This window comes from Paramormyrops kingsleyae, chromosome 11 (assembly GCF_048594095.1).
Source record: "Paramormyrops kingsleyae isolate MSU_618 chromosome 11, PKINGS_0.4, whole genome shotgun sequence".
Lineage (NCBI taxonomy): Eukaryota > Metazoa > Chordata > Actinopteri > Osteoglossiformes > Mormyridae > Paramormyrops > Paramormyrops kingsleyae.
The window spans coordinates 21,535,864-21,551,905 of record NC_132807.1 but is presented as its reverse complement, the minus strand read 5'-3'; the positions used below and the strand labels follow the sequence as shown (position 1 = coordinate 21,551,905).

The window sequence follows — 16,042 nt, the reverse complement described above, 5'->3', positions numbered from 1 at the left end:
AGAGGCAGACCCTATGCTGATCTTTTTATAGACATGCTTTGATTAATAAAAGAGAGTGCCGGCTAATTTTGACCCTGAGTCTTGGAAACTTCTAATGGTGCCCTAAGCGTATGACTGACTGACCCCTTCCCTGGACACCCCCTCCCCCCAAATGGGGGGGTGCTTACTGGAGATAGGGAGCAGGCTGCCGGGAAAGAAAAGCCTGCAAAGGATTTGCCAAGAGTTACTGTGTAAAAATCCAGAGTGCCTAAGGATTGTAAGTGTGAGAAAAGACAGGTTCTCCTTGTTGAAAACCTTCTGGGGCAGGGGGAGGGATGGATGGTTAACCTGCTGAGCGTCTAGGCTGGAGAGCTACTGAGCTAACGTTATGCAAACCTGACTGTTGCTGGAAGTGGGGGTCAAAGTTCACACGTTGTTTGTTTCCCCCGCAGGGCTGGGATGCTGTGGCTGTGGCACCCTACTGCTACACAAACACACAAATACCCCCCCCCCACTGTTAAAACTAGAAGCATGCAGAACGGCCCCAGAATCTGTATATCGCCCGTTCTTTAAAAACTATGTATGGATGATATATATATTTTTGAAGTTGGGTGCTGATCATTGTATGTTCTTGTACATTGTATGTAAATTGTGGCATGTATATTGTACACTGTATATATTATATGTATATTATGTATATTATTTGTCCTGACTATTCTGGTGTTCACTACCAGTCAAAAGTTTTTGCGCGCAGTAAGATTTTCTACATTTACATGTTACTCATTTAGCATTTACCAAAAATACACTCAGTATTCTTTGCTAGCTAATAACTTTACAGTATGTTTCATCATTTCAGAACCTTTATTAGCAAGAAAATGTCATATCTTGGGTTCATCGAAGTAACCTCTAGTAGTTTAGAATGTCTAGAAAATTCAAGACATTCATTCTACAAGGGACATTAATTACTGCTCTGTTTCATGGCATTTAAAGTTAAAGTTAAAGGACAAGCCTAGAGTCTGACTGTGCCATCACCACACAACCAGTTAATAGGATGTCAGACATGCGCTGTTACAAACTCTTTCCGTGTTACAAAGGAAACTTGTTTTATTTGGAATAAAATTTTTGCAGTTTATGAAACAAATGCAAAAGTGGTAAAAACCTGCGGCGTGCAAAAACATTTGACTGGAAACGTATGTTATTTGCTATTTATTGTTATTTATCATTATATGTTATAAGGTTGAAAGGAAGTATTAATCAAGCATTTCATTTTACTTGTACAAATAACAATAAAGCTTTTGAATCCTTTGAATATTTTTTTGTGATATTTTATGGCATATCTAAAATTGGTTGATTACTATATGGGAGGATTAAACAGGGGAATTTTACAGGGCAGAATCTGTGAGGGAATGAATGAATGAAGGTTTAAAGAATGTGAAATACCCCAGAGAAGTCAGGTGACTAACGAGGCAGACGTCTCAAAGTCTGTTTACAGCATGCGGTTGCCAGAGGAACATGGCACAGACCTGACATGTCAATGAGAAGAGTCACCTGACGACCGCGTCAACCAAACATCTCCAGGAAGGAGCAGCACTGTCACCAGGACTGAATTCCCAGTAGCTGCCTCGGAAGCTTCCAGCTTTCCGGCCGACCTGACCTGACACCCGACCTGGCTGCGGGGGAAGGGGCTGAGCTGGGGGGGCGTTTGGTCATCCGAGCCCTGGCAGAGCGTGGGCCTTGGCAGGGGCGTTGATCCCGGAACCCGAGCGCCGCGTGGGGAGGTGATGGCGCGGAAGTGAAGCCGATTATGACAACACGACTCCCTCCCGTCAGCCTGACCCACAAATGGCTCAGCCCCCGCGGTGGGTGGCAAACCAGAAGCGTGAAGATGCGAGCAAATGTAGCTCCATACTGAGAGGGGGCCCATGTGACCCGTCCCAATACAGAGAAACCAGTATAGAATGAAACTGGGTCAAGTCATTGGACAATGTTAACCAGTGAAGGTAAACACCCAGTGACTCCTACTGAGTGCGACCCAATGCAAGCAATTACATTAACCTATTCTCCAATTTAGTGCAAACCACCTCCATTTATCTGATGAGAAATGTAGGTCATTGATTTTATTTATGGGTACAACAGCAGTGACCGTTAACTACTGGTTGCACCCCGTGGAAGAAAACATATTTGTAATCAAAAGGTTGGTGGCTCATCTGCCCAGTACCTAAAATAATAATAATGTATAAGCAGATAAATTGCATGATCTTTGAACTGTTTTGAATGCAAACATCTCCTAAGCAACTTCATCTTCCTGCAAAGCAAAAGGTCCCAGTCCGACTGACCTCTTTAAGATGCATTTGGAGGTGTTTTAGTAATTTGTGGGTGACTTGGTGTGCATTTGTGTCACAGGCTGGTGATGGTCATGTGTCCTGTCCTGTACTTGTGCTTTGTACTTTTTAGGATTGGATCTCACTATAGATACCTTTATAATGCATTATAATGGTCGGTATAAGCATTAGTGATGCTTTGTACTGCATTATAAAGGTATCTATAGTGCATTATAGATGAGAGCTTCATAAAGCATTCATAGTCCATTATAAACATGACTGTGATGTGTTGTGCCTTTTAATAAATGTTTTAGCCATGTTTACAATGCTTTATGAATGCATTATGATGCATTATGAATGTGGTTATAGATTACTAAAAACATGGCCTTAAGTAAAGTGTTAGCCATGGTAATATTGAAAATAGAGTTACATTAAGCTTTGGCCGATGGTCCTGTGCCGCTCAGCCTTGCTAGCACAAGGACACGGCTCTCAAACGGGCTTTGTTGGTGGTTAGTGAAAATGCAGCTTTCCAAAGACTGTGTGAGCCAGAAACACATTCAAAGGCCTTAATGAAACATCCATCCTCTGAAGAGGGAGCCTTGGAGGCTGGGTGTTGCTGTTGATTTCGCAGATGTACCGCACTGGATAAGCTGAAGGTTATGGGGGACGCCACTGCCCAGCACAAAGGCTGAGGGGCCAGCTGGGGATGATGTCACGTGTCCGTAGGTACTGTACCATGGGGGGCGGGGGGCAGACTGTACATTTCCAGTGCATCGCTAAATAAAGACAACATGGTGCATGTGTGCTAGGGGTATTTCTGAACACTAAGTATTTTGGGCCGATGTCTATTTTTCGATGGGTGAGAGTGACAGATTATTTTTATTGAGGAATGGAAGATGGGGGGGGAGGTTTATTTATGCGTAACCATGGTTGCAGAATGCCGTGTCAATGGAATGGAGTGCAGATGGATTCCAGTGTGATTTGTGGTATTTGACCTGGCCTTCAAACCCTGGGCTGATGAGTGGTAGAAGAAAATGCTCTGATTGTTCACCAGTGCGTGTGTATTTGAGTTTCAGTTCTCAGTCTCAAAGATGGACCTGGGTGATCTTAAATACAGACAGAAAAATAATAATAATCAGAAGAAGAAAAATGAAGAAAATGATGATGAAGAAGACATTGGGAGTTCCATATGTAGTTTAGTATCACAGATCACAGTATTTTATTGTTTTTTGACAGATTAGGGATGTATATCATTTACATCTTTACACATTTAGCAGATGCTTTTGTCCAAAGCGACGTACAAGTCAGGCAAATAGCACAATACAAACATATGTACTGGCAAGGACTTAATTAGGCATAAGTGCAGCTAGGCTGAGCTTCCAGTGAATACCCAGGTACAAGTGTGAGCAGTTTTGGAGCAACAGCAGCACAACATCTAACTCAACTTCTAGACACAAGAGTTAGATGAACATAAATACAATATATATACTGTTCAAAGCTATGTTTGATTTTGTGCCTGTGTGAGGTGTAGTGGAAATGTGCAGTGTAGTGAAAATAAAGAATGTGCAAATGTGATTTAGAAAAGCAAACAAAGCAACAAATAGCAGCACCTTTAGAGGGTAGATAGGAGCAGTGGCAGCCTTTGAGGTTGGGGGGTGACAAGTGGGGGTAGATTTGGGCCTTGGGGAGCAGCAGGGTGTTAAGGAGCCTGACTGCCTGAGGGAAGAAGCTGCCGCATTGTCTGGAAGTGATGGTTCACATGCTCCAGAACTTTCTGCCAGATGGCAGGCGGGGGAGCGGTCTGTGGGATGGGTGGGGGGGGTCTGTCACCACGATGTTTGCATGGCGGATGACATGTTTCCTGTACAGTTCGGTGATGGGCGGAAGGAGCCCCCATGATCCTCTCTGCTGTCCTCATTGTCCAGTGCAGGGACTTGTGGTGAGCAACACTGCACTTCAGTGAAGAGTGGGAGAGGAGCCCCCATGATCCTCTCTGGTGTCCTCACTGTCCAGTGCAGAGACTTGTGATCAGCAACACTGCACTTCAGTGAAGAGTGGGAGAGGAGCCCCCATGATCCTCTCTGGTGTCCTCACTGTCCAGTGCAGAGACTTGTGATCAGCAACACTGCACTTCAGTGAAGAGTGGGAGAGGAGCCCCCATGATCCTCTCTGTTGTCTTCATTGTCCAGTGCAGGGACTTGTGGTCAGCGACACTGCAGTTCAGTGAAGAGTGGGAGAGGAGGCCCCATGATCCTCTCAGCTGTCCTCATTATCCAGTGCAGGGACTTGTGGTTAGCAACACTGTAGTTCAGTGAAGAGTGGGAGAGGAGGAGCCCCCATGATCCTTTCTGCTGTCCTCATTATCCAGTGCAGGGACTTGTGGTCAGCAACACTGTAGTTCAGTGAAGAGTGGGAGAGGAGCCCCCATGATCCTCTCTGCTGCCCTCATTATCACGTTTACAACCTGTGAGCATTTATTAAACATCAGCAGTCAATGCCAAACGCACCCAGAAGGAGACACACTGGTGCAACTATGCAGCTTCTGTACTCTTTGGGCCCGCACTGCAAATCCTCCATATCTAACAAAGCAAGGACCTAATAAGATTAAGATTATTCAAGGACCAGAAATGCAACATAAGAACACTCAGGGAATGTAAAGAGGCACCAGGCTAGTTGATAAATTCATAGAACAGATGGGTCTTTTTAGATTAGTTTCCTTTATTTTATTACACAAATTTTTTTGGTGCATTAACACATAACAGGTAATTAAAAATGTAAACTCAGGTATAACTAGACTGCAGTGTAGAAGAAAAATTAACATATGAACAATTTTGGACATAAGACATCACACAGGACATAACTTAATAACACCATAAACCCTCCATGGGCATGAAATACCATAAATAGCATAAGCTGCAGTAAATGCGATCACCAATGCAATTAATACAAGTGCAGTTGGATGTAAACATTTAAACATTGCGGTGTTTCTTGAAGGTGAATTCCAATGACAAGATGGGAGGGGAGTCTGATGACTGGATGTGGTTCTGCAGCTCACCAGGGAACCATATTAGAACCACATTAGAACCATCTAGAGTGACATTTCTCACGTGGTGAAGGCAGCTCCAAGCGACATTGGTCTGCTGGCTGAAAGGGGTGAGATGGGATGTAGGTCTTGAGGAGCCTTTTGATAGAGATGGGTGCCTGTACAATGGTGGACCTGTAAGTCTGCATCAAGGACTTTAAGTTAGTGCCAATCGGGAGCCGGTGAAGAGCGACAAGGAGGGGTGTGAGATGAGAACGTTCAGGCTGATGAATGTCAGACGTGCTGCTGCATTTTGAATCATCAGCAGTGGTCTGATAGCACATGCTGATAGGCCTGTTAGTGGAGAGTTGCAGTAGTCTACTCGTGAGGTAACAAGTGCTTGCACTAGAGAATGAGCTCACAACTCCTGTTACCATGGCAAAAAATGAGCAGGCCATGCTCTCATACTCAAATGCTCGCATGACTCTCGAAATCTGAATTTATGGACACAGAACCCAGTCCTAGGATGGATGGTATTGCTGGACTGGTTAGTATTATGTGGAGATAAAATGCTGAAATGAGTATGAAACATTTCAATGGAAATTCAGTATATGTGATTACGCCTGTGAATCTATTTGTCAGCAAAATTGAAATTCATCATTTTATTTTTAAGCCAGTGATGTCTCCATGCTCAACTTCCTGTTTGCATCAAGCAGAAGACCAGAAATAGAAAATATATATTTGTACAAAACCTATAATGAAATACAGTATTCATCAAGGTCAGATGAAACGTCTGTGTTTCAAAAACACCGCCATAAATAAAAGATATTTGCTGCTTAAAATATGGTACAGAGCTATTTTTATTTCAGCTAAAGCAGTTTATATTACATGCAATTGACTGATTTTCTACATTTTGTGCTTGCTCAGGTATCTCCAGCCTTAAGGAAACACCTTGAATGCTATTCTGAGGAACCTGTCTCAGAAGGTGTGTTACATATATCCAAGCCGGCCAGGTTCATCAATTATTTACAGAGCTACAAACAGAATATCCCCATGTGTCCAGCAAGATTCTGCTTTCTGCTCAGGTTTTTGACAGACGAGACTATGGGCTGATTGGTAGGCAAATCCGAGCCTCTTCCAAACTGCATCTGTACGAAACAGGTTTTGTCTTACTGACTCCCACTCTATGAGTGTTAGGTTACTCTACCAAAAATAAGTATGCATCCTCATTCTGACAATTCAGGTTGGTGTCTGCCAACATTTTCACCTGCAGTTACTGTCATTTGAAAAACGCAAAATTGAAGTTGCATGCATTATTACACCACTCGTGCAGATATTGATGTGGTTCTATATTTTTCTTACTTTACTTGTCAACTCCAACTTGTCCACTTGCTGGTAATCGTGAATCTGGACTTTTTCCTCAAAGATTGTGGGTTTGGATAGAAATCAAGTGGTAAGCAACAATACATATTTTCAGCATTTTTGGACCTTCATACCAGTATTTCAATCAGTATCATCAATTGCACTTGTATAAAGCTGTAGTCTGCACATAAAAATTAAAGTATTTAAAGTTTTCCGGATTATCCATTTCCATTGTTTACTTTCAGAATCCAGTGCATGATTCTTGATATACGTGTATGAACTTCCTTTTGCGTACTATGAACGCAGGATTGATGGTCGTTTCAGCTGGAAAATGTGGCCAATACTGCCCTCAAGTGGAATGCTTCATTACAACAGTTAATCGGCGCTAATTTATTATATCAGGAAAGGTTTTTTTGTTTTAAAATCATGTTTATTCTGTTAAATGTTAGTATTAAATAGAAAACATTAATGAAAGGCAAATTTTGGCAAAAGACTACTTTCAAAACGCATCACTTGAAACAATTTAGCCAGTTAGAATTCAATGAGGTTTAAAAATAAAGTGAAACGTAAAGTACTGATAAAAAATGAAATTAACAATCTAAAACAATGTTTCAATGGAGACAAATGCTCACCCTAACAGAGACAGCAATGAAACAGCAAAGCTGACACACAAAAACGTGTAAAAAATACTTCAAATACATACAACCTCCATGTACGTTTCCCTTGCAAAAGTATAACCAAACGATCACAACAAATGAAACACGTCTAAGTGAAAACCAACATTCAGGAGTCTACAGTATTTCTCTATGTATGATGGACTAAATTTATATACACCAAGTTTTCCTCTATGTCTCACCTGTACTACACAGATTTAAATCACATTCAACAGATTACATGACTACAACTTCTGGCAAGTAAATCAACATACATAGAGCAACATGTATAAGTAAGTTACACTGAGTTTTTTTTTTTAAAACAATTTAAAAGATTATATGTACAATGTTCTTCATATTAGAAACAGTGAAAGTGTCCAAGTATTAAAAGACAGGTCAAAAACCCAAAGAAAAGGATTCTTATTCCAATATATAGACTAATAATCCGAGTTGGACTGGGTACTTTTGCCAGTGCAAGCAAAAAGTCATTAACATTCAGTAAAAAATAAAAAACAGTAATGAGAATCTGGAATTACTGATCCCGCTGGTTTGAGTTTCCCTGCTAGCAAATCACGATCCACATAACAAATCATGTGACATGCACCTCCTCTATTGAGCCATCCTAACTATCCTTGGAGTGATGTGTCCACCTTAAGTAGCAGCAGAATCTTAAAGTTATAACGATCTAAAAGTCATGAAAAGAGAAATAAATTAAGATTTATCATTTATTAATCACTATAATACTACTCAGAAAAACCCTTCAGGTACGTCATACTGATGTCACATGTGACCAAATAGACCAATCACAATCGTAACATCTGCAGCCACTGAAACTTATTGGTAAAGGCAATGCACTGAACAGTAGAGTGCCGATGCAGACCTAAGTAAGACCGACTGCACTTCAGTACAGTGTCAGCTCGCTTTCAAATCCAGCTCCGTCCATCAGAGAGAGGGTGAGTGACAGCTGATTCCTCTAAATTAACTGTCTATTCAACAGGATGAATTGGACAAGAATGTATGTGGGTAATGGCAACAAGAGTGACAGTAAGCTGCAGTACAATTTTGTAACATCTATCCGAAGCCAAGGCTTTCTGTACTGTAAAAACACAACTTAGGCTACTTAACACTAATCCCACAAACTGAGATTAGATGGAAGAAAGGAATTGCCCCAATAAGCCCCGGAAAGTTCTACGGAGGGCACGGGGTCCCCGGCTCCCATTAATCCTCTCTGGCCTTGGCGAGGTCGGAGTTGAAGTAGACAATGGTGACTGTGATGTCGTCACGGTACATCCTGGCAAGGTCGTCGGGTAGGGCCAGCATGGCAGAGAGGCGCTCCTGGTCAAGCTCCCCGTACTCGTTGGTGCCGACGGCGTGCCGGATGAGGTGCGTGGCGGAGTTGAGGTCGAGGGAGGGCACGGCACAGCGGTGCAGCAGCAGGCTGTGCATCTGACCCAGGTTCATCTGCCGCTCGCTGGCCGACACCGGCGCCTGGAGGTGGACCCCGGTGAGGTGCTCGGCGGCCAGCCGCACGGCCTCGTCGTCACTCAGCATGTCCCACAGCCCATCTGAAGCCAGGATCAGGAAGCGGTCCTTGGGCCGCAGCCGGTGATAGGTCAGCTCCGGGGTCACCTCCAGGTAGGGCGGTGTGTGGAAGTTGGCCGGAGTGTATTGGTAGATGTCCAGGGAATCCAGGTCGCAGCTGTTCTCCAGCACGCTCTGCTGCAGCTCCTTGCTCCACTTGAAGCGCACGTCCCCGAAGGCCCTGAATGGCATCAGGATGCCCAGGAGCCGTTCGTCCTGCACCACCGTGGCCTCCTCCGCCTTGGGGTGCTGGGACCTGAGCCGCGCCAGCTCCGCTACGTTCCGGGCGTTGTGGTCCCGGGAGAGCGGCAGGGCGCTCCACGAGCCGTCCTCCTCCTGCACCCCCAGCACCGCCCGGCAGTCACCGGCATTGGCCACCAGGATGCCCTCCATGTCCACGTGTGCCAGACAGGCGGTGGAGCCAGCAAACGCCACCTGGATGGCTGTGCTCCTCATCAGCTCACTGTCCAGTGGCACCTGGGCCTCCAGGGAGATATCAGCGTCCAGCCTGCGGAAGGCGTAGGCCAGGGCGTCAAGGGGGTCCATGCCATCTCCGTGCTCCTCGTTCTCCAGCAACTCCTGCCAGAAGACCCGCAGGTGGTCCACGTACAGGGAGGCCGACTCCCGGTAGATGTAGTCGTTGTGGTGCTTGTACCACTGCAGGATGGGCGGGACGGGCTTGGTGTTCTCCATGGCGTACTCGATCTCCTCCAGGCTCTGCCGGGGCATGAGAGCCACTGCTATATAATAGAGGAGACGCTCACTCACCGCCTGGGCACAGGCATGGCCACCGTGCCCATCGAACACGCCGAAGAGCATGCCCTTGGTCTGCAGGCAGGTGGCGACGCTGCGCCGGTCTTCATTGGGCGCGTTTGCCGGCAGCTGGTTGCTCTCGAACCGCAGCACGGGGCTGAGGCCCCGGCCATCGAACTCGGGGATCCGCACGTTCTGCTCATTCGCCCGCAGAAGGCCATTGATCTGCGCACCAGTCAACCGGAAGTCCACCTTCTCAAGAGAAGACTGCCTCTGGGAAGAGGGGGCTCTACCATCGTTAAACTCAGGGCTACTGCTGGAAGAGGACCTGGCTGCCCGAATCCTTCTGGGCCGGGAAACAGGCCGAGGAGGTGGGCGGTTGATCCTGGAGTACAGTCTGTGCTGGCCGCAGGAAACTGTGAGGGATTTACTCTGAGCACGACGCAGGATCCATGAAGCCACAGTACCAGACATTTCAGTACTGGGACCTAGGACATATAACTAATATTACGGCTCTCAGTCTTGATTGCAGTGTTCTGAAAAAAATTTAAAATCAAATAGTTACTTTCCTGATTTTATTTTTTGGTAAGAGCTGCGGGTTCTTTCCTCATTGATAAAATCATAAATCAAGTCATTCCGAAAGTAAATGTACCGGGAGCAAAATTAATTTCGTTATATGCTGGCAGCTGTTTAATGTCAAGCCTATAACGTTGCTCTTAAATTTAAGCAGGCAAAGAATTAAATACATAGTATCGGGAATACGTAGGGTCATCTGGTCAACAACAGAAAACATGTTTAAATTCTTATCTTGTGCCTACACTTTATTTGTAGTACATACAATATAGCCAAACTGCTTCGAATAAAAATGTATGATCGCCACGCCAGTTTCATGACTTCAACTGTAAATACCGTATGGAATGTAGAGTTCCTACAAACCCTCGTTATAAACGAATAAATTGCACAAATTTAGCAGAACACGTGAATATTACGCTTTACTAAGGAACTTCCCTGGAAAGTACGGCGTGATCAGTTAATGAACTGGCCATACACCATATATCCTTCTGACCAGGGAAAGTTTGGATCGCAGCACGTAGCCACTGAAAATCCCATTGCTTAATGACTTCGTTAATGAAAGGTTACTGTGTCTTGAACAGGTACGCAACACCAGCCGGCTAGGAGACTGGCTAGCCGACCGGCTAGCTGTGGGTCAGCCACGCCAACACGTGAGACTTTATGTGTCGATCACAGTTAAAACATGTCAGAAAATCCTATGATTATTAACACTCTTTTTCGACATCGCTGCAAATATTATATCACCTGTCAAGCTGAAGAAAGACCCCTTCCAATGTACACTTCCCCGTCCTCCCAACTCTTCACCCTGGCAGTCGACTTCCTCTTTGCTGTGAAGCGGTTAAATAAAAACTCCGCCCCCTGCCCATTGATTGGATGATACGTTATTCTCCTTTTCTGATTGGTTCATAAAGGGGCTGGTCATGTATAGCGCCGGGGTGTGGTTTAGTTATTACTCAAACGCGTGCCGGGTTTGAGATTTTTCATGTATATGTAGTAAAATATAAAAATATAATATGAAATCAAATATGAAAATATAATTCATACATAAATTAGGACATTATATAGAGACTGTAGCGTTGGCTAAATTCTCAGTTTGTCACCCTTCATTTGAACTACACTTTAACGCGACCTGACCTGGATACATGGCTGGAATATGGATAGGTGGATGGATGAATGCAGTGGTAAATATTTAATCCGAAAATCATTTTTAGTGCATTATCTCATGCCTTTTATCTCCTGGGCGCCGACTTCTGTTTGGTTAAACGTTCAGCTTGCATCAGCATAGCGTTCAGCTGATTTTACGGGGATTTTACTCGCTGACGTATCTGGCGTTACTTACGATTATGTGCCCTACAGACCTCAGCCTGTCTGTCTCCATAAAACCCATAGAACAGTACTTTTCGTGTAATAATTTCAACATTAAATTTTGAAGTATGAAAACGCCTTTGAATGTTGACAGCTTTTTTTTGCACTGTTGAAGTGCATTGAAAGAAAGAAAGAAAATCACAGCCTTAGAAAGCAAAATAGACCATCTCCTCTCCAAAAGAGCTAATGGATACAGGCAAAATCACAGCTTAATTTGCTTTTTGATCAATCAGTTACTTGGTTTTTGCATATATACCATCTTGCTCTGCTATGAGACACAAGGTTTGCTGTCAAGACACTACAGCAGCCATATATCTGGTGCCTGGTACAGATCTTGGGGCCAACGGCCTTGCTGAAGGTCACAGCAGTGAGGATTACTCTGCTGGCTCACAAGGATTGAGGTGAAGACCCTCCAGACTCAGTCTCCTGACCCAGAGACATAGTTTCCCGTGTTAATACCTTGGTATATATTTTACATTGTACATGTGAAAAAGAGTACCACTTTGTACCTTTGCTTGTCACTGGGGCTGTACCCTCAAGGGCTTGCCAGTTGAACCTTAGCTGTAGGTCATTGTACCTTTTAAGATACAGAAATGGGGGTACATTAATGTTGCTTGTACCTTGGGGATGTTACCCAGAGTCCATTTATGTACCTTAATTTAGACTAAAAGGTACATTTACCTACAGTTAGGGTACAATTGGCAGACCCTTGAGGTTACAGCCCCAAGGTACAAATTCGTTCTCTTTTTTCTGACAGTGTACTTAGTTTTTATTGTCATCCATCTGTCTACTCCTTAAAAGACAAACTTGGCAGAAATGATTTTTTCTGTATGAATTAGTTTGTACTGGGTTTTTATTTAATAATCTCAAAAAATCTCAGGTTGTTATTCACAAGGTTTTACAGGCAACTTGCTGATGACTTCTGGAGTGAAAATGAAAGGTTTGCACATGAGGAGATAAAAGCAGTGGTGACATTATGCTTCTATGCAGTCATTATGAGGGATCAGGGTACTTTCTAGTTGCTAAGATCAGCAGTAACCACAACCCACGCTTGGATGAGCAGTTTTGAAAATCGATGGATAAATGAATGAAGAGTTAGTCAGCTAATGTTCTGGGGGTGGGTGGGATGTATGTTGTTTTTCAGGAGAGGAAGGCAGCAGGTATACGGTGTAGCACATAATCTTCACCCAGAGAGCGTGATACTCAGACTGCCGAAATAGACCCAAGTAAACAAAGGATACCTTCATTAGCAGCTGTTTGGAAGGGTGAAATGAGCCTTTGCTTGATTACTAAATGGAACAGCTTTGGTGAGCAACCATCCATAAACACCATCAGAACATACTGCTGCAGGATGAACCCAGACGGGCTCTGTTCCTGGACTGTAGAACGGGGAAGCACATGTTAACAGCAAAAATTTCATTGAGGTTGAGTGTGATATACTCTTTCTACATTTAGGCCTACATTTCACAAATAAATGTAGAGGGGTTGGACAATGAAACTGAAACCCCCAGTTTTAGACCACAATAATGTATTACTATGGTGTGGGATCTCTTTTTGAGGCCAATGTAGCATCAATTTGTCTTGAGAATTGGTCACTAGATCACTACATGATGCTGGTGGAGGAAAATGTTTCCTGACTAGCCCGTCGAAAACAGTGGCTCAGTAATATTCAGATCTGGTGACTATGCAGGCCATGGGAGATCATAGGAGACTTTCATGCTCATCAAACCTCTCTGTCACCAGTCTTGTGCGTTTTAGTGCATTATCATCCTGATACATGGCACCGCCTTCAGGATACAATGTTTGAACATGGTCCATCAGAATGTTTCGGTAGTCCTTGGCAGTGACGCACCCATCTAGAATAAGTAGTGGGCATAGGGAACACTACGTTACTGCAGCCCAAATCATCACTGATTCACCCCCATGCTGCACTCAGGATATGCCACAATTTGGGTGGAAAGCCTCTTTGGAGTTTCTCCACAATGTAACACTCTTGGATGTGGTTAAGACAGGAAGATGGACTCATCAGAGGACAGTATTGTCCAAAGTGCAATATTTGCACTGCTGACACCATTGAAACCGACATTTGGCATTGGCATGAATAACCAAAAGTTTGGACCGGGAATATTGACCCTGCGGAGCTCCTGATGAACAGGTTTGGTGGAAACAGAAGAGTTGAGGTGTGCATTTAAATCTGCAATAAGTTAAACAGCTGTGGTCTTATGTTTTTGGATACAGTCTGGGTTAGTGCCCGGACTTCCCTTTCAGACAGTTTCCACAGTTACCCCGTGTGAACATGGTCTGTCCTTCACTGTGGTATGGCAACATTACCCTGGATACAATGGCTCTCGATACATCACAAAGACTTCTTGTCCTCGTCACAGATGCACCAGTGAGATGCGCACCAACAGTTTGTCCTCTTTTGAACTCATTGTATTGTGTGGATTGGAATATTTTATGTACAGCTGTGCTATTGCTCTGCTATTTCAACCTTCACGCTTGCTGTTACTGATGGAACGTGCAGTCAGTGAAGACTGGCCACCAGGCTCCACATACACTATACCCGTAAAAAGTTTTACACACCACAGATTTTTACCATTTTTCCATGTATTTCATAAACTGCAGATTTAAAAAAAAATATATTGTTAAGCATTGGAAAACTGAGTGAACAACTGTAAATGAAAATATTTTCATGCTTTTTTTCTATTTCTTAAGCATCATCCTTCTTATTGGCATCGGATAAATGGTTTAATACTGTCCAATATTCATAGGGGGACTGTGACCAGTATGTTAAAGAGGCTCTTTGTGAAAGTGGGAGTGTTGCTTGTTTGCTGGCTGACAGCGTTGGGCAGTAACGCGTTACTCAGTAATGTATTATACAGTAATATTATTATTTTTCACAGTAATGGCAAGTGTAAGGGGAACTATTTCACTATATAGCGTACACTAATAATATTACCGTTATTCCGTAACACAGCCTTACCGCGTTATGGGTGAACACAATCAGTAATTTGTCCTAAATAGGTCTTACGATGACGTTAACGCACGACAGATCAGACTAGATTATGCTCACCACTAACCAAAAAGCTAAATAAATCATGGAGGATGATCGAGAGGGCGAGAGGTGTACTTTCAGCAGCTGGAAGTATAGTCATTATTTCGACTTTGTGTCAGGTAAAGATGAAAAGAACATTGTCGTTCGTTGCAAACTTCGTGCGGGGTGTTCTGTCATAAAATACTACCTATCGAGACGTGTTATCGAGCCTTTCTGCGCATGTGCTGTTCCACCGTCTTGGGATTAGGGTTAGGTTTTAGGGATTAGGGTTACGTTTAAGGTAAGGGTTTTAGGGGTTTTGGGGGGTTATGGTTAGGGTTAGGGTAAGAGTTAGGGTTAGGACTATCGATTAGCACTACGGTAGCATTTTTCGACAAGGCAGCATATATCGACAGAACACCTGCAGCAAAACGCTTTCAACAGCGAAAAACACAACATCTAATTTACTAAAACATTTGATACGGCAGAACAGCGGCAAAGTGAAGCTAAAAAAATGCCGCCGACCGTGAGGCACATGCAGCTGGTAACGCGTGTGTATACATATACGTGTGTTTGTGTCTTTGAAAATGACTGTGTATGTTATATACACTGACAGTTCATGTAGGTAGGCTATAAGTCTGTTTAGTTTGAAGATGATGGTTGAATGGATGGATGAATGGACAAATATTTTACCTATCTAAATTTAGATAATTTAGTACATCCATCCACACACAAGGCAGGGAACAACCCAGGATGGGGCACCGACGCGTCACAGGGGACACTCACACACCATTCACACCTACGGGCAATTTGGTAACTCCAGCACGTTTGGTACGTAGGCTAACTCCTCGGCATGTTTTTCATTCGTGGGGGGAAACTGGAGGAAACGCCACAATGCCACCACTTGTATATATACACTTAATTCTTTGCATACAAATAAATTTACAGCCTGGAAACCAGTATGTTAGAAGTTTGTACACTGGACTGTATATATGTATATATTCTGACGTCTATTTCGAAATACGATACGTTTGTTGGAGACGCTTAAGTCGGGGACAATGTATAACGTTTATAACAAACTACAATTATTTAAAAAGCCTTTGGCAGTTTTTCTCATGACCTCAAGGTGGAAGCACTAGCATTTAGTTAATACTGAACGCCTTTATTTAACTACTCGGTCATACAGGGACCAATACTGTTGCTCGTCTGCCCATATCAGGCCGCTAATTGGAGGGTTCTCCCAGCCAATCCGCGTTTTCATTCCACCCACATGTAAGCCAATGCTCTGTGGCTACTGGATTTTGTTTCAACCAGTAAATTAAGCATGACTAAACTGTTAGAATATACTTGGCTTTATGTTCCTACATATAAAGACCTCTCGACGACCAGTTTTGGACAG

At 43.7% G+C, this 16,042-nt stretch overlaps 1 protein-coding gene across 1 annotated transcript; it reads right to left on the bottom strand.

Moving 5' to 3' along the window:
* Nucleotides 1-7,033: 7,033 nt before the first annotated feature.
* Nucleotides 7,034-11,074, bottom strand: pdp2 (putative pyruvate dehydrogenase phosphatase isoenzyme 2). The gene is made up of 2 exons (XM_023790732.2): nt 10,989-11,074; nt 7,034-10,207 (listed from the first exon to the last, which is right to left on the bottom strand). The coding sequence occupies exon 2, from the start codon at nt 10,143-10,145 to the stop codon at nt 8,556-8,558; it is 1,590 nt and encodes a 529-aa protein (XP_023646500.2). The 5' UTR covers nt 10,146-10,207; nt 10,989-11,074; the 3' UTR covers nt 7,034-8,555.
* Nucleotides 11,075-16,042: the final 4,968 nt, after the last annotated feature.

What these genes read in the sequence shown, in the direction of transcription:
- pdp2 (XM_023790732.2), bottom strand. Translation starts at nt 10,145, where the DNA reads ATGTCTGGTACTGTGGCTTCATGGATCCTGCGTCGTGCTCAGAGTAAA.